The 24,009-nt window shown below is 51.6% G+C and overlaps 1 protein-coding gene across 2 annotated transcripts in view; it reads left to right on the plus strand.

The window, feature by feature from the left end:
- Positions 1-24,009, plus strand: part of RBM25 (RNA binding motif protein 25) — a 159,317-nt gene that overhangs the window by 100,248 nt on the left and 35,060 nt on the right. For both annotated transcript variants that reach the window (XM_075330236.1, XM_075330238.1), the window contains exons 10-14: positions 7,287-7,461; positions 7,561-7,650; positions 7,741-7,814; positions 9,298-9,448; positions 10,262-10,592. In XM_075330236.1, coding sequence (XP_075186351.1) covers positions 7,287-7,461; positions 7,561-7,650; positions 7,741-7,814; positions 9,298-9,448; positions 10,262-10,592 — 821 coding nt within the window. The remainder of the gene's footprint in view (positions 1-7,286; positions 7,462-7,560; positions 7,651-7,740; positions 7,815-9,297; positions 9,449-10,261; positions 10,593-24,009) is intronic.

Here is a 24,009-nt window from a genome sequence, read left to right on the forward strand (position 1 = left end):
TGTCACTCATGCAGAGCGACAGGTTCGGCTCCTCACGGCGGCCGTCCTGCACAGGGGAGGGACACTCCCCACTGCTGTGCGTGTCTCCTCCCCTGTAAGTCTCTATGGCCCTCCAGATCCCGCTCTCCTACAGGAACGCCCCAAGTCCCGCCCCCTCTCTTCGCTCCGGCGGCCATTTTCTCAGACAGGGTTCACTCTGCGCTGGCCTGCACTCTGCATCCCTGCTGAGGTGCTGTGCATTGGGGGTCCGGGCTTCGGGATCTGGAGGGCACACAACACCGCTGCCAGCGGTCTGGTACGCCACAACCGGTTTCTGGTTGTGGACCTCTGTATATACTCTCTAGGGTTCATTCTCTTGTAGAAGCTGTCCCCACTCCAGCAGCATGTCTCACACGAGGAGCAAGGCTCCAAAGCTTTATACTGTATGCGCTGCATGTAAGCTCCTGCTGCCTGAATCGAGCACCTATCCACATTGTGATGTCTGCTCTAACTTGGCGGTGCCACAGCCTGGAGTCTCACCCCCAGTGGTCTCTCAGGCTGCTCCTGCACCTGTGGCTGAACCCCCGGCTTGGGTAGAATCCTTTTCTAGGTCTATCTCCCAGTCTTTTGCTGAGTCCATGGGACTTCTGTCCAGGACTTTGTTGAATATGCATCAGCCCCCTTCACAGGGTGCCTCTACTGCTAAGGGTCCCTTAGGATCTCTATCATCTGACCTCCGTCCACCGGAGCTCACAGAGGATTCATCATCAGGGCCCAGACCCCGTCCTCCTAAGAGGAGACGCAGGGTTTCCTCTCCCTCCTCATCCCGTGGCTCTGATTCAAGAGCTGACTCGCAGGATGAGGAGGATGCCTTTACAGGGGGCTCGGAGGCTAACTCCATGTACCCCATTGATCTTTCCGAGGGTGACTCAGATCTTAGTGACTTGATTGCTTTCATTAATTCTGTACTGGATCTCAATCCGCCAGTATCAGAGGAGCAACCCTCTCTGGCAGAAAAGCACCAGTTTACCTCGCCTAAGAGAGTAAAGAGTGTGTTCTTTAACCACTCCAGTTTTCAGGCCGCTGTGACCAAACCCAGGGCCTGTCCTGACAAACGCTTCCCAAAGCGTGGTTTTGATGACCGTTTTCCCTTTCCACCTGAGATGGTCAAGGAGTGGGCTCATTCCCCAAAGGTAGACCCTCCGGTGTCTAGGCTCTCAGCCCGGACCGTTGTGTCGGTGGCTGATGGCACCTCCCTTAAGGATTCCACTGACCGTCAGATTGACTTCTGGCCAAATCCGTGTATGAAGCGGCGGGGGCCGCGTTTTCCCCAACTTTTGCAGCAGTGTGGGCTCTCAAAGCCATCTCTGCTTCTCTAGAGGAGATGCATTCCCTCACCAAGGAATCTATGCCTGAGATGGTTGCCTTAACTTCTCAAGCTTCAGCTTTTTCATCTTATGCCATGTCTGCCATGCTGGAGGCTTCTCACCGCACTGCGGTGGCTTCGGCTAATTCCCTCGTTATCCGCAGGATCTTGTGGCTTCGAGAGTGGAAGGCAGATGCTTCTTCTAAGAAGTACCTTGCTGGGCTCCCTTTTGCTGGGTCCCGGCTGTTCGGAGAACAGCTGGATGAAATTATCAAAGAAGCTACTGGCGGGAAGAGTACTTCCATGCCACAAACCAAAACCAGGAAACCTGCCCAGGGTAGGAATCAGTCGAGGTTTCGCTCCTTTCGTTGCTCCAACTGGTCGTCCTCTAAGCCCTCCGCCTCGTCCGCTAACTCAGCTAAGGACCAGAAATCCAACTGGCGCCCAAAAGCGCGTCCACAGAAGACCGCAGGAGGTGCTGCCACTAAGGCAGCCTCCTCGTGACTCTATGCCCGCTCCGGCAACGTCCTTAGTCGGTGGCAGGCTCTCCCACTTTGGCGACGCTTGGTTTCAACACGTCTCCGATCAGTGGGTGAGAGATATCATCTCCCACGGCTACAGGATAGAATTCTCTTCCAGCCCGCCAAACAGATTTTTTCTCTCAACTCCCCCCTGCTCCAAGGCCGCAGCCTTCTCACAGGCCGTGGCAGCCTTGCAGGCCAATGGAGTAGTTGTACCAGTTCCCGCCCGGGAACGGTTCAGAGGTTTCTACTCAAATCTCTTCCTAGTTCCCAAAAAGGACGGTACCTTCCGGCCCATCCTGGATCTCAAGCTTCTCAACAAGCATGTTCAGGTGCGGCACTTTCGCATGGAGTCTCTGCGATCAGTCATTGCCTCAATGACCCAAGGGGATTTCCTGGCGTCCATCGACATCAGAGATGCCTATCTACATGTGCCAATTGCAGTTTCACACCAGCATTGGCTACGTTTCGCAATAGGAGAAGATCATTTCCAATTCGTGGCTCTCCCCTTCGGGTTAGCCACGGCCCCTCGGGTATTCACCAAGGTCATGGCAGCAGTGATTGCGGTTCTGCACCTCCAGGGGTTGGCAGTGATTCCTTACCTGGATGACCTTCTAGTCAAGACTCCATCCAGCGCAGACTGTCAGCGGAGTGTCTCGCTCACTCTCGCCACTCTAGCCCAATTCGGGTTGCTTGTCAATCTTCCCAAGTCCACTCTGACTCCGACCCAGAGTCTCACATACCTAGGGATGCAGTTCGAGACTTTGTCGGCTCTAGTGAAGTTGCCCTTAAACAAACAGCTGTCACTCCAGCTGGCGGTGCGCTCTCTTCTGAGGCCCCGCCGTTATACTCTCAGGCGTCTGATGCAGGTGCTGGGTCAAATGGTGGCGTCCATGGAGGCTGTTCCCTTTGCCCAGTTCCATCTGCGCCGCCTGCAGCTGGACATTCTCCGCTGTTGGGACAAGCGGCCTTCCTCCTTACACAAGTTAGTGGCTCTGTCGCCACGGACCAGGAGCTCCCTTCAGTGGTGGCTTCGGCCCCTCTCCCAAGGGCGCTCCTTCCTGGCCCCGTCCTGGGTGATTCTCACCACGGATGCCAGTCTATCCGGCTGGGGAGCGGTATGTCTCCACCACAGAGCACAGGGCACTTGGACTCCGTCCGAGTCAGCCCTTTCAATCAATGTGCTGGAAACCAGAGCCGTGCTTCTAGCTCTCCTAGCATTTCACCTTCTGCTGGCGGGCAGGCACATTCGAGTCCAGTCAGACAACGCGACATCGGTTGCCTACATCAACCATCAAGGCGGGACACGCAGCCGCCTGGCAATGATGGAGGTACAACGCATTCTTCAATGGGCGGAGGACTCCAGGTCCACCATATCCGCAGTCTACATCCCAGGCGTGCACAACTGGGAGGCAGATTATCTCAGCCGTCAAAGCGTGGACGGTGGCGAGTGGTCCCTGCACCCGGCAGTGTTTGTCAATCTGCCGCAAATGGGGCACTCCGGACGTGGACCTAATGGCATCCCGTCACAACAACAAAGTTCCTGTTTACGTGGCTCGCTCCCACGATTCTCAGACCTTCGCCGCGGACTGTCTGGTTCAAGACTGGTCCCAGTTTCGTCTGTCTTACGTGTTTCCCCCTCTAGCTCTCTTGCCCAGAGTCCTGCGCAAGATCAGAATGGAGGGCCGTCGAGTCATCCTCATTGCACCGGACTGGCCCAGGCGAGCTTGGTATCCGGACCTGCTCCACCTGTCCGCAGAGATGCCGTGGCATCTCCCGGACCGTCCAGACCTACTCTCGCAAGGTCCGTTTTTCCGCCCGAATTCTGCGGCTCTCAAATTGACGGCCTGGCTCTTGAGTCCTGGATTTTGACGGCTTCTGGTATTCCTCCTGAAGTCCTCTCCACTATGACTCGGGCCCGTAAGGCTTCCTCCACTAAGATCTATCACAGGACTTGGAAAATTTTCCTGTCTTGGTGTCGCTCTACCGGCCATCCTCCTTGGCCATTCTCTTTGCCGACCCTTCTGTCTTTTCTACAGTCCGGTCTGTAGCTAGGACTGTCCCTCAACTCTCTCAAGGGACAAGTCTCAGCTCTGTCAGTTCTGTTCCAGCGGCGTCTCGCTCGGCTGGCTCAGGTCCGCACCTTCATGCAAGGCGCGTCTCACATCATTCCGCCGTATCGGCGGCCCTTGGATCCCTGGGACCTTAACTTGGTCCTCACGGTATTGCAGAAACCCCCTTTTGAGCCTCTTAGGGAGGTTTCTTTGTATCGTCTTTCTCAGAAAGTGGCCTTTCTGGTTGCCATAACTTCTCTCAGGAGAGTATCTGACTTGGCTGCGCTCTCTTCGGAGTCACCTTTTTTAGTCTTTCATCAAGACAAGGTGGTTCTCTGTCCGACTCCGGACTTTCTTCCTAAGGTGGTCTCTCCTTTCCACCTTAACCAGGACATTACCCTACCTTCCTTCTGTCCGGCTCCTGTTCATCGCTTTGAGAAAGCGCTGCATACTCTAGATCTGAATAAAATGCAGGAGAACGAGAGTAAAGTGCAAATATAATTACTTTTTATTGAATACACAACAAGGAATAAGACTTAAAAAGTATACACTACAAGGGTATTTTACTCAGGGATAGGTTATATACTCTACCCAGAAAATTCATAATAGCCGTCCAATTAACCATAAGTTAGACATATAAACATCTATATAAAGTATGGGCTACGAATTTAGAGGGTAAGAGGATTAGATGTTCCAAAGCAGGAGGGGCTGCCTTAAATTGAAGGTACAAGTTTACATCAAACCGTGGTTCCCCACCATATAGTGGTAGGAAGTCATGGTGATCAAGCATGGAGCACCGCAAAGGGTTAAATAATGTTGAAAGCCCACTACAAAAGCACTAATAAAACAAACAACCGCAATGTGCAGGGCAAGGAAGTTCTCTTACCTAAAGTGCTGAGTGCAATGTAGTGCAACAAGAGGTTGCGGTGCGACCGGCATGAAAGGAGGCAGTCCCAGTGGTGGTAAAGAAGTATCCCTAAGAGTAGCCAAAGGTCTCCATCCGACGCGCGTTTCGCGGCAATTTGGTAGCTTTATCAAGGTGGAAAACCTCCTGTTCATCGCTTTGAAAAAGCGTTGCATACTCTAGATCTGGTGCGTGCTCTCCGGATCTATGTGTCTCGCACCGCTGCGCTTAGGCGGTGCACCTCTCTTTTTGTGCTAACCACAGGTTGGCGCAAGGGCCTCCCTGCTTCTAAGCCGACCTTAGCCCGTTGGATTAGATCGACCATTTCGGACGCCTACCAGAGTACTCAGGTGCCTCCCCCGCCGGGGATCAAGGAACAACTCGAATAGAGCTGTCGGTGCCTCTTGGGCTTTTAGGCACCAGGCTACGGCTCAACAAATCTGTCAGGCTGCCACTTGGACTTGCCTGCATACCTTCTCGAAGCACTACCAAGTGCATGCTCATGCTTCGGCAGATGCGAGCTTGGGCAGACGCATCCTTCAGGCGGCTGTCACCCATTTGTGAAGTTAGGTTCTGCCTACTTCTTAGTTTTTCTGTTTATTCCCACCCAGGGACTGTTTGGGAGACCCAGACCTTGGGACGTTCCAAAAGGAACGAAAAAGAGAATTTTGTTTACTTACCGTAAATTCTTTTTCTTATAGTTCCGTATTGGGAGACCCAGCACCCTCCCTGTTGCCTGTTGGCAATTTCTTGTTCCGCGTGTTATCACCGGCTGTTGTTGTGGACAGAGTCTCCGGTTGTTCCGGCTCTTGCTCTGTTCTACTTGTGGGTGGCTATTCTCCTTCAGCTTTTGCACTAAACTGGCTGGGACTGGCTCACCAGGGGGTGTATAAGCTCAGAGGGAGGAGCTACGCTTTTAAGTGTAGTACTTTGTGTGTCCTCCGGAGGCAGAAGCTATACACCCATGGTCTGGGTCTCCCAATACGGAACTATAAGAAAAAGAATTTACGGTAAGTAAACAAAATTCTCTTTTTTCCAGCCTTTTCTGACTAATTAAGACCCTCCCCAAACTTGTGAACAGCACTCATACATGGTCAACATGGGAAAGACAAAGGAGCATTCCAAGGCCATCAGAGACAAGATCGTGGAGGGTCACAAGGCTGGCAAGGGGTACAAAACCCTTTCCAAGGAGTTGGGCCTACCTGTCTCCACTGTTGGGAGCATCATCCGGAAGTGGAAGGCTTATGGAACTACTGTTAGCCTTCCACGGCCTGGACAGCCTTTGAACACCTGTGCCGAGGCCAGGCTTGTCCGAAGAGTTAAGCTAACCCAAGGACAACAAGGAAGGTGCTCCGGGAAGATCTCATGGCAGTGGGGACATTGGTTTCAGTCAATACCATAAGTAACGTACTCCACCGCAATGGTCTCCGTTCCAGACGAGCCCGTAAGGTACCTTGACTTTCAAAAGCGTCATGTCAAGGCTCGTCTACAGTTTGCTCATGATCACTTGGAGGACTCTGAAACAGACTGGTTCAAGGTTCTCTGGTCTGATGAGACCAAGATCGAGATCTTTGGTGCCAACCACACACGTGACGTTTGGAGACTGGATGGCACTGCATACGACCCCAAGAATACCATCCCTACAGTCAAGCATGGTGGTGGCAGCATCATGCTTTGGGGCTGTTTCTCAGCCAAGGGGCCTGGCCATCTGGTCCGCATTCATGGGAAGATGGATAGCACGGCCTACCTGGAGATTTTGGCCAAGAACCTCCGCTCCTCCATCAAGGATCTTAAGATGGGTCGTCATTTCATTTTCCAACAAGACAACGACCCAAAGCACACAGCCAAGAAAACCAAGGCCTGGTTCAAGAGGGAAAAAATCAAGGTGTTGCAGTGGCCTAGTCAGTCTCCTGACCTTAACCCAATTGAAAACTTGTGGAAGGAGCTCAAGATTAAAGTCCACATGAGACACCCAAAGAACCTAGATAACTTGGAGAAGATCTGCATGGAGGAGTGGGCTAAGATAACTCCAGAGACCTGTGCCGGCCGGATCAGGTCTTATAAAAGACGATTATTAGCTGTAATTGCAAACAAGGGTTATTCCACAAAATATTAAACCTAGGGGTTGAATAATAATTGACCCACACTTTTATGTTGAAAATTTATTAAAATTTAACTGAGCAACATAACTTGTTGGTTTGTAAGATTTATGCATCTGTTAATAAATCCTGCTCTTGTTTGAAGTTTGCAGGCTCTAACTTATTTGCATCTTATCAAACCTGCTAAATCTGCAGGGGGTTGAATACTAATTGTAGGCACTGTATGCATATTTGCGGCTACATAATAAGAGTTGTATACATTGATTTAGATTCTCTATGGTTCAGATAAATCGTAGCGTGTAACGGGGCCTTTAGGCTAAAATCTAAAAGCAAAAATGTCTATATAAATGTTTTTGTTTTAAGGGAGAAAAGTAGAGACAGGGATAGAGAGCGGGAGCGTGAACGAGAAAGGGAACGAGACCGAGAAAGGGACAGAGAAAAAGAGAAAAAAAGGGACCGAGAGGAAGATGAAGAAGAAACCTATGAGCGACGAAAACTAGAAAGAAAATTACGAGAAAAGGAAGCTGCATACCAAGAGGTGAATGTTTGACTATTAGTGGGGAAGGGTCCTTTTTTATTTTATATATGGCATTAAATAATCTTATTCCTTAAACAATTTTTTTTTTTTATTTTAAAGCGTCTTAAAACTTGGGAAATCAGAGAGCGGAAAAAAGCCAGAGATTATGAAAAAGAAGCTGAGCGAGAGGAAGAAAAACGCAGAGATATGGTACGTTGTTCTAGCTTGTATTTTGTCTATTCAGTCCATCCTTTTTTGTGTCTTATAATGGATTTTTTTTCATTCCTAACTTCTCAACAGGCCAAAGAAGCAAAAAGATTAAAAGAATTTTTAGAAGACTATGATGATGACCGAGATGATCCCAAGTATTACAGGTATTTTATTTTTCCATGATTTTGACAAGAATTATCTTAAGTTTATGATGTTTCTTGATGCTAATAAGAAGGGCTGCTGATAAGTCTTCGGCTTTATCCAGAAAGAAACGAGAGAGGATTATAAAATTTTACTTTTATTCCACATACTCTCCACTGATGTCACCATACGTCTTGCATCGGTATTCCAAGTTCTGTAAGCCTAGCAAAAAGGATTTTGGTTGTGCCTCAAACCAGGCATGACATCAGAAATGGTGTGAAATTTGGTACCTTGAGGTGTTTCTTCAGGTTTGGAAACATGATAGTCGGAGGGAGCTAGATCTAGTGAATAAGGTGCGTGGTTAATCAGCTGGAAGCCCAGCTTTGCCAGTTTTGCTGTGGTCACTTGTGCAGTGTGAGCGAAGGCGTTGTCTTGCAGGAACAAGATTCCTTTGGACAGCTTTCGCGACTTTTGGCCTTCAGAGCTGCCTTCAATTGGTCCAAAAGTTTAATGTAACACCTTGCATTGATGGTGGAACCCTTTTGAAGGTAGTCCACTAGCAGCACGCCCTTTTTTATCCCAGAATACAGACGCCATCACCCTAGTGGCTGATTTTTGCATTCTGAACTTCTTTGGACGAGGAGAACCACTGTGCCTCCACTCTTTTGACTGCTCCTTGTTTTCAGGGTTATATAAATAAATCCAGGTCTCATCCATAATGACCGGTCGATCCAGGAAGTTCTTATCAGTCCGGAAATGCTGATAAATGGACCTGGAAGTTTTCACTCGCTGCTTCTCTGATCTGTTGTCAAACATTTGGGGACCCACTTTGCAGATCGCTTCCTAATGTCCAAATGTTCACGGATAATGACACAAACATGTTCACGGGAAATCCCCATGATGTCTGCTATTGCTTTAGCTGAAATCCGTGGATTATCCAGTATGAGGTTGTGCACAGCATCGACGATCTCCGGAACAACAACCACTCTTGGTCGTCCAGGACGTTCATCATTGGTGCTGATGTGGTCAGTTTTAAATTTGGCAATCCAGTTCTTAACTGTGGAATATGAAGGGCATTGATCCCCCAATGTCTGCGACACATCACCATGAATATCCTTCACGGACTTTCCTTGCAGAAACAAGAATTTTATCCCTCCTCCGCTCTCTGTTGCTGTGAATATCGCATTAAACTCCGTCATTTTGTTTTCCTGTGTGCGTAGAACACTGTTGCCATAAGCAACAAACAAGATTTTGAAAATATATATTAGACACACAAGGCTTTCATGTGATGTAACATTTGTTACCATAGAAACAGAAAATCAAAAAAGCCAAAGACTTATCAGCAGCCCCTCATATATTAGAAAAGTATGTTGTGTAGCTCAGAACAAAGACTGTAATGTATTCTACGGTATAGGCATAAAGTAAAAAACATATCCCGTGCATCAAAATGTGTGAAAAATTATTGTAGGGAAGAGTCTACTAATGTGCGACGATTGTTTTTTGCAGAGGTAGCGCTCTCCAGAAAAGATTAAGGGACAGAGAAAAAGAAATTGAGGCAGATGAACGTGACCGTAAACGAGAGAAAGAAGAACTTGAGGAAATCAGACAGCGGCTGTTAGCAGAAGGACATCCAGACCCAGATGCTGAGCTTCAGAGGGTTAGTATTTAACATTCTCATCGTTTTAACCCCTTTCTGACATTGGACATAGGTATATCTTAATCAGAGAGGTGTCACAGAAAAGGACATATCAGTCTGTCAAGATGATCATGGGGTTACAGGAGCTCTTTAATACCACTCCCCCACCCCCATAGGCATCCTTGATGGTGGTCATGTCAACCAGAGGTCAGATTATAAGTTCTTTAACAATAAATTCACTTGGGCTACAAATCATCAAGATCCGCTGCTGCCAGCTCCCTTTGCAGTTGGCAACCAGTGATGTCCCAGATGTGCTTAATTGGAGAGCAGACTCTGCAGGATATGGTAGCATGTTTAGGCCACGCAGGCTGCTCAAAGTAGCACAAGCAGCTTGACGTTGTCCTGTTGAAAAATGGATATTACAACACTAGAGAAATGGCCGTACCACTGGCTCCACGACAAAAAGTGGAGATGTTAGTGTAACTCGAATAAAAAGATGCGTCCAGCTACCATACATTATGCCACCTAAACACCATAATCATAGGTTTATGACAGATGTGACGTTCCCTCATAAAGGACCTTTCTTGTTAATGTGGTCTTCAAGACAGTAGCAGGACTTCTCGATAAAGAGGATAGACCTCGATTCCAGTCTCCTGGTTTATATCAGGAGACTGCGTGGGCAGTGCAATGAAGACTCCTTCATAAGGGAACAACACATCAGAATGGGGTATTTCAAAAGTAATGATCAACACGCAAAAAATGAAGCCATACGAAATATAGTTCATGTAATATATCTGTCCTCATATTGCACTCTGAACATTGTATTAAATGTAGATGGAACAAGAAGCAGAAAGGCGAAGACAGCCACCACAGATAATCAAACCACAACCAGAATCTGAAGAGGAGGAAGAGGAGAAACCCATCAAAGAGGAGAAACACGAGGAACCTATTGAGGAGGAGGAAGAGCCTGAACCAAAACCCTGCCTTAAGCCCACCATGCGGCCTATAAGTTCTGCCCCATCGGTCTCGTCTGGTAGTGGCCATGCCACCCCTAACTCCCCTGGGGATGAATCTCCTTGTGGTATTATTATTCCTCATGAAAATTCACCAGAGCAGCAACCACAAGAGGAATACCGACCAAAGATAGGTCTTAGCCTCAAATTAGGTGAGTGCCAGATGTTTCTTCTTTTGTTTATGGCATCTTAAAGTAAATTTTGACGTTAGTGCATTTTTTTTTTTTTTTTTTTTAAGGTCCCTTATTGTGAACTGATTAATTTCGTATTCCCTCCCATAGACATGCCAATAAATTATGACATTACTACTATTTATAAATGGGTTTTTCTCTGACGCCTCATTGGGGGACACAGTACCATGGACCATGGGTGCACCCCCTGGCCAGGCCAGGCAGCCTCAGTTTTAGCTTAGTGTCTGTAGGAGGCACTTCCTTTCAAGGTTTGTTATTTTTTGAGGGCGACGGTTTCCTTTTGGGACCGATCTCCCACTAACATCAACGGGCGGGAACATGGAGTGTCGCCTCCACGTACACCCTCCTGCGACGCTGGATCCTGGGCTGGACGACGGGTTCCACAGACACCGATTTTCCAAAGCCCAGGGTAGAGGCCTGTGCCCCTATAGCCCAATTCCTCAGCCCCTCTTTGCAGGCTCTGAGTTGAATATGGCACCAATTCCTCAGCCCCTCTTTGCAGGCTCTGAGTTGAATATGGCCCCGGCGTGACTGGACACAGCAAGCCGAATCTGCTATTTTCACTGCCTGGAAAGCAGTGTTTAAGGTGAGATCCCCCCTGACTGGTTTCCCAGACAAAGGGAGAAAAGACGCTGCAGGGAAGGCTCCAGGACATCTACAGTATTTGAGAAAGGCCCTTGCTGGGTGCAAGGAGAAGAGAAGGATCCTGAACACACAGGGTTAAATATTCTCTAGCTTGCTGGCTGGAGGAGGGGGAAGTCACTCCTGTTTGCAGAGAATCTGCACAGATAATTTCCCAGGGCCCAGTGCTCAGGGACTCCCGTTTATTTGCTCTAGCAGAAAAGCCGGCTGATAACCACCAGTGACAAGCTGTGTGCTGACTGGAGGGACAGGGAGGAAAACTATCAGAAGCTACCTTCCCGCCGTTTTTTACTACCCACAGCAGGGGGCGGGGGCACACTGACTTCATCTTCGCGCTCTTTTAGCGATAAGCCCACCCCCACCCGGAAAGCGTGCGAAGATCTCCATAGAGCTTAATCCTTCCTGAGGACAGCGCCATCGGCTGATTCTGGTGAGGTGCTTGCTTCACTTGTAACTCTGCTGAGCATTGCTCCCCCTCCTGGCATACTCCTATTAGGAACATGCAGAATTCTAAGGGCACTAAGAGTGCTAAGGCCCACATAGTCTATTATTCGGCCTGTACTGCCTGCCACGCTGAGTTACCACGTAAACACACCTCTTCTCTCTGTGAGTCCTGTGTCCCTATAGCTCCCAAAGACCCCCCTGCCACCACCGCCGCAACAGTCAGCCCAGAGCCTAGGGCTCCCAGCCCACCGGAATGGGCACAGTTTCTGTCCCAATCCATGGAAAAACTGTCACAGAACCTGGTGCTGGCTATGCAATGTCGTCCTCCACACCCTTCTGGGTCCCTGGACGGAACGCAGCCTGAGGATACCCCTATGGAGGATCCTTCTGAGGTAATCCGGGCACATGCTTCACCGGTTGCAGGGATCAGGAAAAGAGCACACGACCGGGTGTCTCCAGCGGGCTCTCCCTCGGGAGCCCACAGGGCAGGCTCTCCCACACGCTCTAGAGCTTCTGAAGAGATGGAGGAGGGAAAATGCTGTTTGTACCAGGATGATTCCTTGGTTTCAGCCTCCCCAGATGATCAAACTGCAATAGACTCCCTTATAGCAGCAATCAACCAAGCTCTGCATGTGGAGGATCCCCCATCCACTACCACTGACCATGTGGTCTCCTTTAAGAGGGTAAGGAAACCCCAAAAGGTTTTCGCTGATCACCCAGAGTTTCAGGATATCCTCACCAAAGCAAAGCCTGACAGGGGCTTCGGTAACCGTAAACTCATGGAATCCCGGTACCCTTTTGCCCCACCTGCCCCTAAGGGCTGGGCCGATCCGTCCTCGGTCGACCCCCCGGTCTCCCGCCTTACCACAAAGACGCTCCTGTCTTTTACCTGATGGTTCCTCCATCAAGGACCCGACAGACAGTCAGGTGGAGCACCTCGCCCACTCTTCTTTGGAGGCTGCGGGTTCCTCCCTCTCGCCCTCCTTTGCCGCTGTGTGGGTCGCAAAGGCGATCTCGGTCTGGGCAGAATCCCTTAACACTTCGCTTGAGGAATCCCAGTTCACTCATACCTTCACAGAGGTAACAGTTCAAATTGCCGCTGCAGTGGAGTACCTCATGCAGGCCTCCATGGTCGCTGCTACCTGCGCAGCGTTTGCCACCTCAAATATCATAGCCATCCGTAGAGCTCTCTGGCTCCGACAATGGCGAGCGGACTCTGCCTCCAAGAAGTCGCTCACTGGCCTTCCCTTTTTTCCGGACCGATTGTTTGGCGAATGTCTGGACAAGCTCGTTTCTGACGCCACGGGAGGAAAGAGCACTTCCCTCCCCCAGCTGAAGTCCAGGACGTCCTTCACCAGACGTCCACAGTCCTCGTTCCGCTCCTTTTGGAACTCATTTGGTTGGTCGACATCCCGTGCTGTCCCCGCCACCAGCCGCGGACTACGCAGGGACCGACCTTCTCAGCTCTCCCCGAAACCCACTTCGTCATGGCAGCCTAGACCGAAACAGTCCAGGACTAGGGAGACTCTGCCACGACGTTTTCCCCCCTCATGACTCCTTCGGCGCCCCGGAAGACACACTCATTGTAGGAGGTTGACTGGTGCTCTTTCAACACATCTGGGCTGCCGCCTCAGACGACAAATGGGTGCGAGACCTTGTGTCTTCCGGTTACCACATAGAATTTCGGACCCGACCCCTGAGTCGGTTCTTTTTCTCAAACCCCCCAAAGACTCGAAAACGACGCAAAGCTTTTTCTTTTTCGCTCCTAATTGGGAGACCCAGACAATTGGGTGTATAGCTATTGCCTCTGGAGGCCACACAAAGTATTACACTTAAAAGTGTAAGGCCCCTCCCCTTCTGGCTATACACCCCCAGTGGGATCACTGGCTCACCAGTTTTGTGCTTTGTGCGAAGGAGGCAACACATCCACGCATAGCTCCACTTTTTAGTCAGCAGCAGCTGCTGACTATGTCGGATGGAAGAAAAGAGGACACATATAGTGTCCCCAGCATGCTCCCTTCTCACCCCACTGTATGTCGGAGGTGTTTGTAAGGTTGAGGTACCCATTGCGGGTACGGCGGCAGGAGCCCACATGCTGATTCCTTCCCCATCCCTTTTTACAGGGCTCTGGGTGAAGTGGGATTTACCGGTCTCCAGGCACTGAGACCGTGCTCCATCTACAGCCCCTGGAGAAGATGCTGGATGGAGCGGAGTACATCAGGGACATGGCCCTGCTTCCTCAAGGTACTCTGTGTCCCCGTGCATTTGGCGCTCACACCGCAGCATGCTGGGTGTTGTAGTGCGCCGGGGGACATCAGCGCTGCGGCGTCTGTGCCATGGCCTCATTCAGCTTCGCTGAAGCAGGCTCACTTATGGGAATTGGTCGCGCCGGCCGCTGGGACTGCGGCGCGGCTGGCACTTGTAGTGCGCCGGGGACTTCAGCGCGGCCTGCGCTTTTACGGCGGCCGCGCTGATAACTAGAGTCCCCGGCTTTTGCGGCCTGCTTCCGTTCGTTCCCGCCCCCAGACCTGCCAGTCAGGAGAGGGGCGGGACGCTGGCCACTTCTAGGCATCGGTCGCGCCGGCCGCTGGGACTGCGGCGCGGCTGGCACTTGTGGTGCGCCGGGGACTTCAGCGCGGCCCGCGCTTTTACGGCGGCCGCGCTGATAACTAGAGTCCCCGGCTTTTGCGGCCTGCTTCCGTTCGTTCCCGCCCCCAGACCTGCCAGTCAGGAGAGGGGCGGGACGCTGGCCACTTCTAGGAATCGGTCGCGCCGGCCGCTGGGACTGCGGCGCGGCTGGCACTTGTGGTGCGCCGGGGACTTCAGCGCGGCCCGCGCTTTTACGGCGGCCGCGCTGTTAACTCGAGTCCCCGGCTTCTGGGCCTAGTCTCCCTTCGTTACCGCCCACAGCCCTGACAGTCAGGGTAGGGGCGTGACGCTGCATAGCACAGCAGCGCTGAGAGCTGGAGTATGTTTTGCATACTCCACCCCTCTCACTGTGTGCACCGTGAATCCGGATTCCCGCACTTTCTCAGGCACGCCCACGGCTTCCTTCTCTACAAGGACGCCGGCAGCCATTAGTGTCAGTTTCTGTACGAACAGAGACAAGTGTGGAAGACCCTGGCATTCTGATAGTCACACAATCGCTGCAACAGGCGTTAAGCAGCACCTGTGGTGCTAACCCCACTAGTGCAGAAGTGCACTTATAGATATGCTTGTACTATATACATTGCACTGTTTGGTCGCACGTTGTATATACCCTCCTGGATTATGCGGAGGAGTTATCAGCATATTCTCTGTGTAAAACAAAGGTGCAGAACCACATGTTTTTCTATACAGCTGGTACAGCATGTACGGCTATACGGCCGGCAGGTTACATAGACTCCCATTGTATGCACTAATGGCCAGGGGATGAGGACGGTGTCTGCAGTATTTACTGACAGTTTTTCTGAGACTATGGCTATGATACTAGAAGCCTAGCAGTCCGGACATGTCTCTCACAATATGGGCACTGTTGAATCATTGATCCATGGCCCCCCTCAGTGTGAACAACTAACAGCTCCGGGAATGTCACACGCATCCCAGAGTCACGGCTCTGCACGGACGTCAGTCCCAGACAGCCTAAGCGGGCTCACTATGAGCGGCCTCGGTTTCATCAGGGTCCTAGCAGAAGGACTCGCTGTGTAATGAGGCGGAAGTAGCGGCTCAGGATTCTGATCCTGAGACCGCTCTCAATCTGGATACACCTGATCGTGACGCCATAGTAAATAATCTTATAGCGTCCATCTATAGAATGTGGGTTATTTCTCACAGCTCCTCCAGTGGAGGAGTCAGCTTCACGTATTTTTCTGGACCACTCTGCCTTCAGAGAGGCAGTCCAGGAACACCACGCTTATCCAGATATGCGCTTCTCCAAACGGCTTAGGATACACGTTATCCCTGTCCCCTGACTTGGTCAGGGACTGGACCCAGTGTCTCAAGCGGCATCCTCCAATCTCCAGGCTTGTAGCTAGATCCATAGTTGCAGTGGGAGATGGAACTGCTGTTGGCTCCGGCATTCTCTCCCTTGGGGCACTCCAAGCTATTTCAGCTTGTCTTACACAGATTGACACGGTTACACGTACATCTGTGCCGCAGGTGGCATCCTTAACCTCTCAAATGTCTGCATTTGCTTCTTATGCGATTCAGATTGTCCTGGACTCTGCGAACCGTGCGGCGGTAGCCTCCGCTACTCCGTGTTTTTAAGCAGAGCCTGGTCTGCTCGTTAAGTGAATGGAAGGCAGATTCTGCTTCCAAAAAAGGTTGCCTACCAGTTGCCTTTTTCTGCTGACCGACTGTTTGGTGAATGTAACCATTAAACAGTCCAGGGGTAAGGATTCATCCTTTCCTCAGCCCGGACACAACAAACCCCAACAGAGCAAGAGGCAGTCGGGGTTTTCGGCCTTTTCGAGGCTCGGGCAGGTCCCATTTTTCCTCGTCCAATGTGGACTCAAAAGGATCAGAGGAGCTCAGATTCTTAGCGGGCTCAGTCACGCCCAAAAAATCGACAGTCTGAAAACCCGCTTCCAAGGCGGCTTCCTCATGACTTGCGGCCTCGGTCGGTAGCAGGCTCTCCCGCCTTGGCGATATTTAGCTGCCATAGGTCAATGACCATTGAGTGTGAGACATTCTGTCTCACGGGTACAGGATAGAGCTCACTTCTCGTCCTCCAACTCGATTCTTCAGAATTTCTCCACCTCCCGGCCGAGCCGCTGCTCTTCTGCAAACAGGGTGCACTCTATAGGCAGAAAGAGTGATGACCCCCGTTCCTCTTCAGGAACAAGGTCACGGTTTTTACCCCAAATTCTTTGCGGTACCTATAACAACGGGCCGTTCCATCCCGTTCTGGATCTAAAAATGCTCAGCAAGCTCGTGGACACCAGGCGGTTCCGGATGGAATCACTCCGCCTCAAGGTCCCAAGGATATTTCCTAGCATCATTAGGCATCAAGGATGCTTATCCACACGTGCCGATTGATCCAGAGCACTAGAGTGTCTACGCTTCGTTATAGGAGACGAACACCTTCTGTTCGTAGCTCTACCTTCCGGCTAGCGACAGTCCCACTGGTCTTCGCCAAGGTCAGGGCAGCAGTAGTCACAGTCCTGCACTCTCAGAGTCACTCTGTGATCCCGTATTTAGACGATCTACTTGTCAAGGCACTCTCTTAGGAAACATGCCAACACTGCCCGAACGTTGCGCTGGAGACTCTCTAAAGTTTTGGGTGGATCATCAACTTTTCAAAGTCAGATCCGACCCCGACCCTATCGATAACATATCTAGGCATAGAGTTTCTTACTCTCTCAGCGATAGTGAAGCTTCCGCTAGACAAACAGCATTCACTACGGGCTGCAAGCTCTTCTTTAAGAGCCAGTCGCACACATTGAGACGCCTCATGCACTTCCTACGTAAGATGGTAGCAATGGTGGCAGTTCCTTTCGCGCAGTTTTACTGCGTCCACTACAATGGGACATTCTCCGCCAATGGGACGAGGAGTCGACGTCCCTCAACAGAGTCGTCGTTCTTTCTCAGGCGGCCAAGGAATCTCTACGGTGGTGGCTTCTTCCCACCTCTTGGTTAAAAAAGAAGGTCCTTCCTATCCCCATCCTGGGCGATAGTTACGACAGACGCGAGTCTATCAGGGTGGGGAGCAGTTTCTCTCCACTACAGCGCTCAGGGTACGTGGACTCAGCAAGAGTCCACCCTTCAGATCAATGTTCTTGAACACAGAGCAGTGTATCTTGCCCTACAAACCTTCCAACAGCGGCTGGAAAGCAAGCATATCCGACTTCAGTCGGACAGCTCCACAGCGGTGGCATACATCAACCACCAAGGAAGAACGCGCAACCGGCAAGCCTTCCAGGAAGTCCGGCAGGTTCTGATGTGGGTGGAAGACACGGCATCCACCATATCCACAATTCACATCCCAAGTGTGGAAACTAGGAAGCTGACTTCCTAAGTCGCTGAGGTGTGGCCGAAAGAGGATGGTCTCCTCACCCGGACGGGTTTCAGGAGATCTGGCGCCGCTGACAGAGGCCGGACGTCGATCTAATGGCGTCACGGCACAACAACAATGTGCCAGCTTCATGGCACGGTTTCACAATCATCGAGCTCTGGCGGCAAACGCCTTAGTTCAGCATTGGTCGCAGTTCCAGCTACCTTAGGTGCCACCTCTGGCATTGTTACCCAGAGTACTGCGCTAGATCAAGACCGACTGCGGCCGCGCCATCCTCGTCGCTACAGATTGGCCGAGGATGTTGTGGTACTCGGTTCTGTGGTGCCTCACGGTAGGCTAACCGGGGGCACTACCAGACCAATCAGACTGGCTGTCTCAAGGGCCATTCTTCCATTTGAACAGGACGTGGAAGATATTCTTATCTCGGTGCTCGGCGCAGGGTGTTTCTCCCTGGCCGGTTGCATCGTCTATGTTTCCTTCCTTCCTGCAATCTAGGTAGGAAAATGGGTTGTCGCTCAGTTCCCTTTAGGGACAAGTCTCAGCGCTATCTGTATTTTTCAGAAACGACGACTTCCTCAGGTACGCACGTTCCTACGGGGAGTTTGTCTTCTCAGCACTCCGTACAAGCGGCCGTTAGAGCCCTGAGATCTGAACAAGGTTCTAATTGCTCTCCAGATGCCGCCTTTCGAGCCTTTGAAAGATGTCTCCCTTCCCGCTTTTCACGGGAAGTGGCCTTCTAGTAACGGTCTCGTCTCTTAGGACAGTGTCCGAGCTAGCAACGCTCTCATACAAACTCCCTTCCTGGTCCTTCACCAGGACAGGGTAGTTCTGCGTCCGGTTCCGGAATTTCTCCCTAAGGTGGTATCCCACTTTCATATCAATCAGGATATCACCTCACCTTCTTTGTGTCCTCGTCCAGTCCACCAATTTCAGAAAGATTTGCATCTGTTGGTTCTGGTGAGAGCACTCAGGTTCTACTTCCCGCATGGCGCTCCTGCGCCACCCGGATGCACTCTTTGTCCTTGTCGCTGGTCGGCGTAAACAGTCGCAAGCTTCCAAATCCACCCTTGCTCGGGGGATCGAGGAACCAATTCTTGAAACCTACAGTTCTACTGGGCTTCTGGTTCTCTCAAGGCCGAAGGCCCATTCTATCAGAGCCGTGGGTGCATCCTGGACATTACGGCACCAGGCTACGGCTCAGCAGGTGTGTCAGGCACCTACCTGATTGGGTCTGCATACTTTTGCCAAGCATTTTCAGGTGCATACCTACGCTTCGGCAGACGCCAGCCTAGGTAGATAAGTCCTTCAGGCGGCAATTGCCCACCTGTAGGAAAGGGCTGTTTGACGGCCCTATCACGAGGTATTCTTTTACCCACCCAGGGACTGCTTTGGGACGTCCCAATTGTCTGGGTCTCCCAATTAGGAGCGAAAAAGAAGAAGGGAATTTTGTTTACTTACCGTAAATTCCTTTTCTTCTAGCTCCAATTGGGAGACCCAGCACCCGCCCTGTTTTCTCTGGGTTTTTCTGTTTTTTCGGGTACACATGTTGTTCATGTGGTATGGTTCAGTTCTCCGATGTTTCCTCGGATTAAATTGGTCTTTAAACCAGTTATTGGCTTTCCTCCTTCTTGCTTTGGCACTAAAACTGGTGAGCCAGTGATCCCACTGGGGGTGTATAGCCAGAAGGGGAGGGGCCTTACACTTTTAAGTGTAATACTTTGTGTGGCCTCCAGAGGCAATAGCTATACACCCAATTGTCTGGGTCTCCCAATTGGAGCTAGAAGAAAAGGAATTTACGGTAAGTAAACAAAATTCCCTTCTCAGCAATCCATTCGCTCCAAACAGCAGGAGTGATAATACCTGTCCCAGACGTCGAGAAGTTCGGGGGGTTTTATTCCAACCTCTTTGTGGTCCCCAAAAAGGATGGGTCAGTTCGACCCATCATGGACCTCAAACACCTAAACAAACGTGCACATACGGAGATTCAGAATGGAGTCCCTAAGGTCCATTATTGCATCCATGGTCGAAGGGGAATTCCTCGCCTCCATTAACATCAAGGACGCGTACCTGCACATACCCATCGCCCCAGATCACCAAAAGTTCCTCCGCTTCGCAATTCAGGAGTCCCACTTTCAATTCGTAGCTCTACCCTTCGGTCTTGCCACCGCACCAAGGGTCTTCACCAAAGTCATGGCCGCCATGAGCGTCCTTCACGCCAGGGGAGTAGTCGTTCTCCCTTACTTGGACGACCTCCTCATCAAGGCCCCCTCCTTCCGCGACTGCTCAACCAGCATACAGATCACTGTGGACACCCTATCCCGCTTAGGGTGGCTAGTGAATCTGGACAAATCATCCCCGGTCCCATCACGATCCATCACCTTCCTGGGCATGTCCCTGGACACCCGTCGGGGCTTGATCCTTCTCCCTCAGGACAAGGCGATCACTCTTTAACGAGCGGTACGCTGCAGTCTACGTCCTCTGTCTCGCTCCATTCGATTCAGCATGAAAGTGCTCGGCAGGATGGTGGCAGCTATGGAAGCAGTACCCTTTGCTCAACTGCACCTCCGCCCACTGCAGCTAGCCCTTCTAGCGGCCTGGGACAAGAGCCCCTTCTCCCTGGACAAACATCTTCACCCGACGCCTTCAGTCAGGTACGCACTCCGCTGGTGGCTTCGGTCCTCATCCCTATCGAAGGGGAGATCTTTTCTCCCAGTGAACTGGTTGGTCCTGACCACGGACGCCAGCCTCCTAGGCTGGGGAGCAGTGTACCGGCACCACACTGCTCAAGGACGTTGGGCGCCCCAGGAGTCTTTCCTACCCATAAACATCCTGGAACTCCGTGCGATCTTCCTCGCGCTCAGAGCGTTCTGCCCACTGCTAGCGGATCGTCAGATTCGAGTCCAATCGGACAATGCGACAGCTGTAGCCTATATCAATCGGCAGGGGGGCACCCGCAGCAAAGCGGCTTATCTCGAGGCCCACAAAATCCTCAGCTGGGCCGAATCGTCGGGATCAGTGGTATCAGCGGTACACATACTGGGGGTATAGAACTGGGCAGCAGACTTTCTAAGTCGCCACGGCCTGGCCGCCGGAGAGTGGTCTCTCCACCCACAAGTGTTCCTACACATCTGCACTCGCTGGGGTACACCAGACGTGGATCTAATGGCCTCAAGGTTGAACGCAAAGGTACCCGCGTTCATAGCCAGGTCACGCGATCCGCAGTCCATCGGGGCGGATGCTCTAGTCTGCTCCTGGCACTACTTCCGCCTGCCTTACATATTTCCACCTCTACCTCTGCTGCCGCGGGTAATCAGGAAAATCAAGGCAGAGGGAGTCCCGGTGATACTGATAGCACCGGACTGGCCCAATCGCGCCTGGTACGCCGAATTAGTACAAATGCTCGTACAAATGCTCGTAGACGTACCGTGGCGCCTTCCAGACATCCCAGACTTGCTGACCCAAGGGCCCATTTCCCATCAGAACTCCAGAGCCCTGAAGCTGACGGCATGGCCAGGGAGACCTGGGTATTAACAAGAGCAAGGTGCTCCCCCGCGGTTATCTCCACCAAGATCAGCGCCCGAAAACCTGTTTCATCCCGCATTTACCACCGTACGTGGAAAATCTTCCTTTCATGGTGCAGGGAAACTAACGTCCAGCCTCTGCCTCTGGCCATCCCCAGTATTCTCTATTTTCTGCAGGTCGGCTCTCAGTTCCCTTAAAGGGCAGGTCTCAGCGCTCTCAATCTTCTACCAATGCCGCCTGGCTCAAAAACTACAGGTCAAGACCTTCCTCCAGGGCGTTTTCCCATCTAGTTCCCCCGTACAAACGGCCGCTGGACCCATGGGACCTCAATCTCGTTCTGGACGGTCTCCAGAGGTCCCCCTTTGAACCTCTCAAGAAATCCTCCCTTGCTCTTCTGTCCTGGAAGGTAACGTTCCTGGTGGCAATTACTTCCATCAGACGGGTTTCGGAGCTAGCAGCACTCTCTTGCCGCGAGTTTTTTTTTCTTCTGATTTTTCACCAGGACAAGGTTGTTCTGCGCCCCCTTCCGAATTTTCTTCCAAAGGTTCCTACCCCGTTTCATTTGAACGAGGGCATTGTTCTGCCTTCCTTTTGTCCACACCCAGTTCATAGGGTGGAAAGGTCACTGCATTTGTTAGACCTCGTCAGAGCTCTCAGATATTACATATCCAGGACAGCCCCCTTTAGGAAAACGGACTCTTTGTTCGTCATTCCTGAGGGTCCTAAGAAGGGACAGGCAGCTTCAAAGGCGACTCTGGCTCGCTGGATTCGCTCTGCGATCCAGGAAGTCTACCGCTTGCAACTCAAGCCCATTCCTAGTGGGCTGCGGGCTCATTCCACGCGAGCAGTTGGCGCTTCGTGGGCCATTCGGCATCAGGCTTCAGTGGAACAGGTGTGTAAGGCTGCGACCTGGTCTAGCCTACATACGTTTTCAAAGCATTACAGAGTCCATACCCAGGTTTTCAGCTGAGGCAAATCTGGGTAGGAAAATTCTGCAAACGGCAGTAGAGCACCTCTCTCAGTAGGTGCTCCAGACTGTCTGGGACTGGTTCCTAGTCCTTGGGTTGCGTTGTCTTGTTTTTATTTTTCCCACCCATGGACTGCTTTAGGACGTCCCATGGTCCTGTGTCCCCCAATGAGGCGTCAGAGAAAATCGGATTTTCTTCGGCGCTCCATTGGGAGACCCAGACGATTGGGTGTATAGTACTGCCTCCGGAGGCCACACAAAGCATTACACTAAAAAGTGTAAGGCCCCTCCCCTTCTGGCTATACACCCCCAGTGGGATCACTGGCTCACCAGTTTTCTGCTTTGTGCGAAGGAGGTCAGACATCCACGCATAGCTCCACTGTTTAGTCAGCAGTAGCTGCTGACTATGTCGGATGGAAGAAAAGAGGGCCCATACTAGGGCCCCCAGCATGCTCCCTTCTCACCCCACTTTTGTCGGGTGTTTGTTAAGGTTGAGGTACCCATTGCGGGTACGGAGGCTGGAGCCCACATGCTGTTTTCCTTCCCCATCCCCCCTCAGGGCTCTGGGCGAAGTGGGATCTTACAGGTCTCCAGGCACTGAGACCGGGCTCCATCCACAGACCCAGAGAACCTGCTGGATATGGAGCTGAGTATCGTCAGGGACAGGCCCTGCTACATTAAGGTACTCTGTGTCCCCGGGCAAGCGCGCACACACACACCAGCATTGCTGGGAGTGTTAGTGCGCCGGGGGCAACAGCGCGGAGCGCTCGTGCTATTATTCACTACAGCGTTGCTGAGTGACTTTATGTATTGGGAACTGCCGCGCCGGCCGCTGCTGGGTGTTTTTTACATTGTGGCGCGGCTGGGACTTGTGGTGCGCCGGGGACTTCCGCGCTGGCCGTGCACATGGACGGCCGCGCTTATTACTCGAGTCCCCGGCTTTGCGGCCTAGTTTTCGTTTCGTTCCCGCCTCCAGCCCTGCCAGTCAGGGGTGAGGCGGGACGCTGTACAAACAGTCAGCGCCGAGGGCTGGAGTCTGCTTTGCATTCTCCAGCCCCCTTCACTGGACACAGTGGGACGCCAGTTTCCCGCTCTTGTCTGGGGCACGCCCACGGCCTGCCCCTCGTCACACGAGCTGGAGAAGGACGCCGGCAGCCATTCCTGCACGCAGTCCGAGCTGGGGAACGCAGACATGCTCTGGGCAACCACTCACAGGGCTCTGGCGACCACACACCCGCGTTATAGGCGGGCGGTAAGCAGCACCTGAAGTGCTGACCCCACTAAATACCGAAGTGTCCATTTGTATTTTATGCTTGTATGCTATACACTGCACTGTACGGTCGCTATCTTTGGCTATATGCCCTCCTAGATGGCGAGATAACAGCAGCAAAAAAGCAAGGGTGCTAAGGCACAGTTTTTCTAGGCTGCTTGTATTGCATGTGCTGAAGTGTTCATTTGTACTTATGCTTGTATGCTATACATTGCACTGTACGGTCGCTACTCTTGGCTATATTCTCCTAGAGGGCTGGACAGCAGCAGCAGAAAAGCATGGGAAGGCACAGGCTTTATAGGCTGCTTGTATTGCATGTGCTGAAGTGTTCATTTGTACTTATGCTTGTATGCTATACATTGCACGGTACGGTCGCTACTTTTGGCTATATTCCTAGATGGCCGGACAACAGCAGCAAGAAAGCAAGGGTGCCAAGGCACAGGCTTTCTATGCTGCTTGTATTGCATGTGCTGAATTGTTTATGCTTGTATGCTATACATTGCATAGATGGCTAGAATACAGCAGCAAAAAAGCAACACAG

The sequence above is a fragment of the Anomaloglossus baeobatrachus genome, chromosome 12, assembly GCF_048569485.1.
Source record: "Anomaloglossus baeobatrachus isolate aAnoBae1 chromosome 12, aAnoBae1.hap1, whole genome shotgun sequence".
Taxonomy (NCBI): Eukaryota; Metazoa; Chordata; class Amphibia; order Anura; family Aromobatidae; genus Anomaloglossus; species Anomaloglossus baeobatrachus.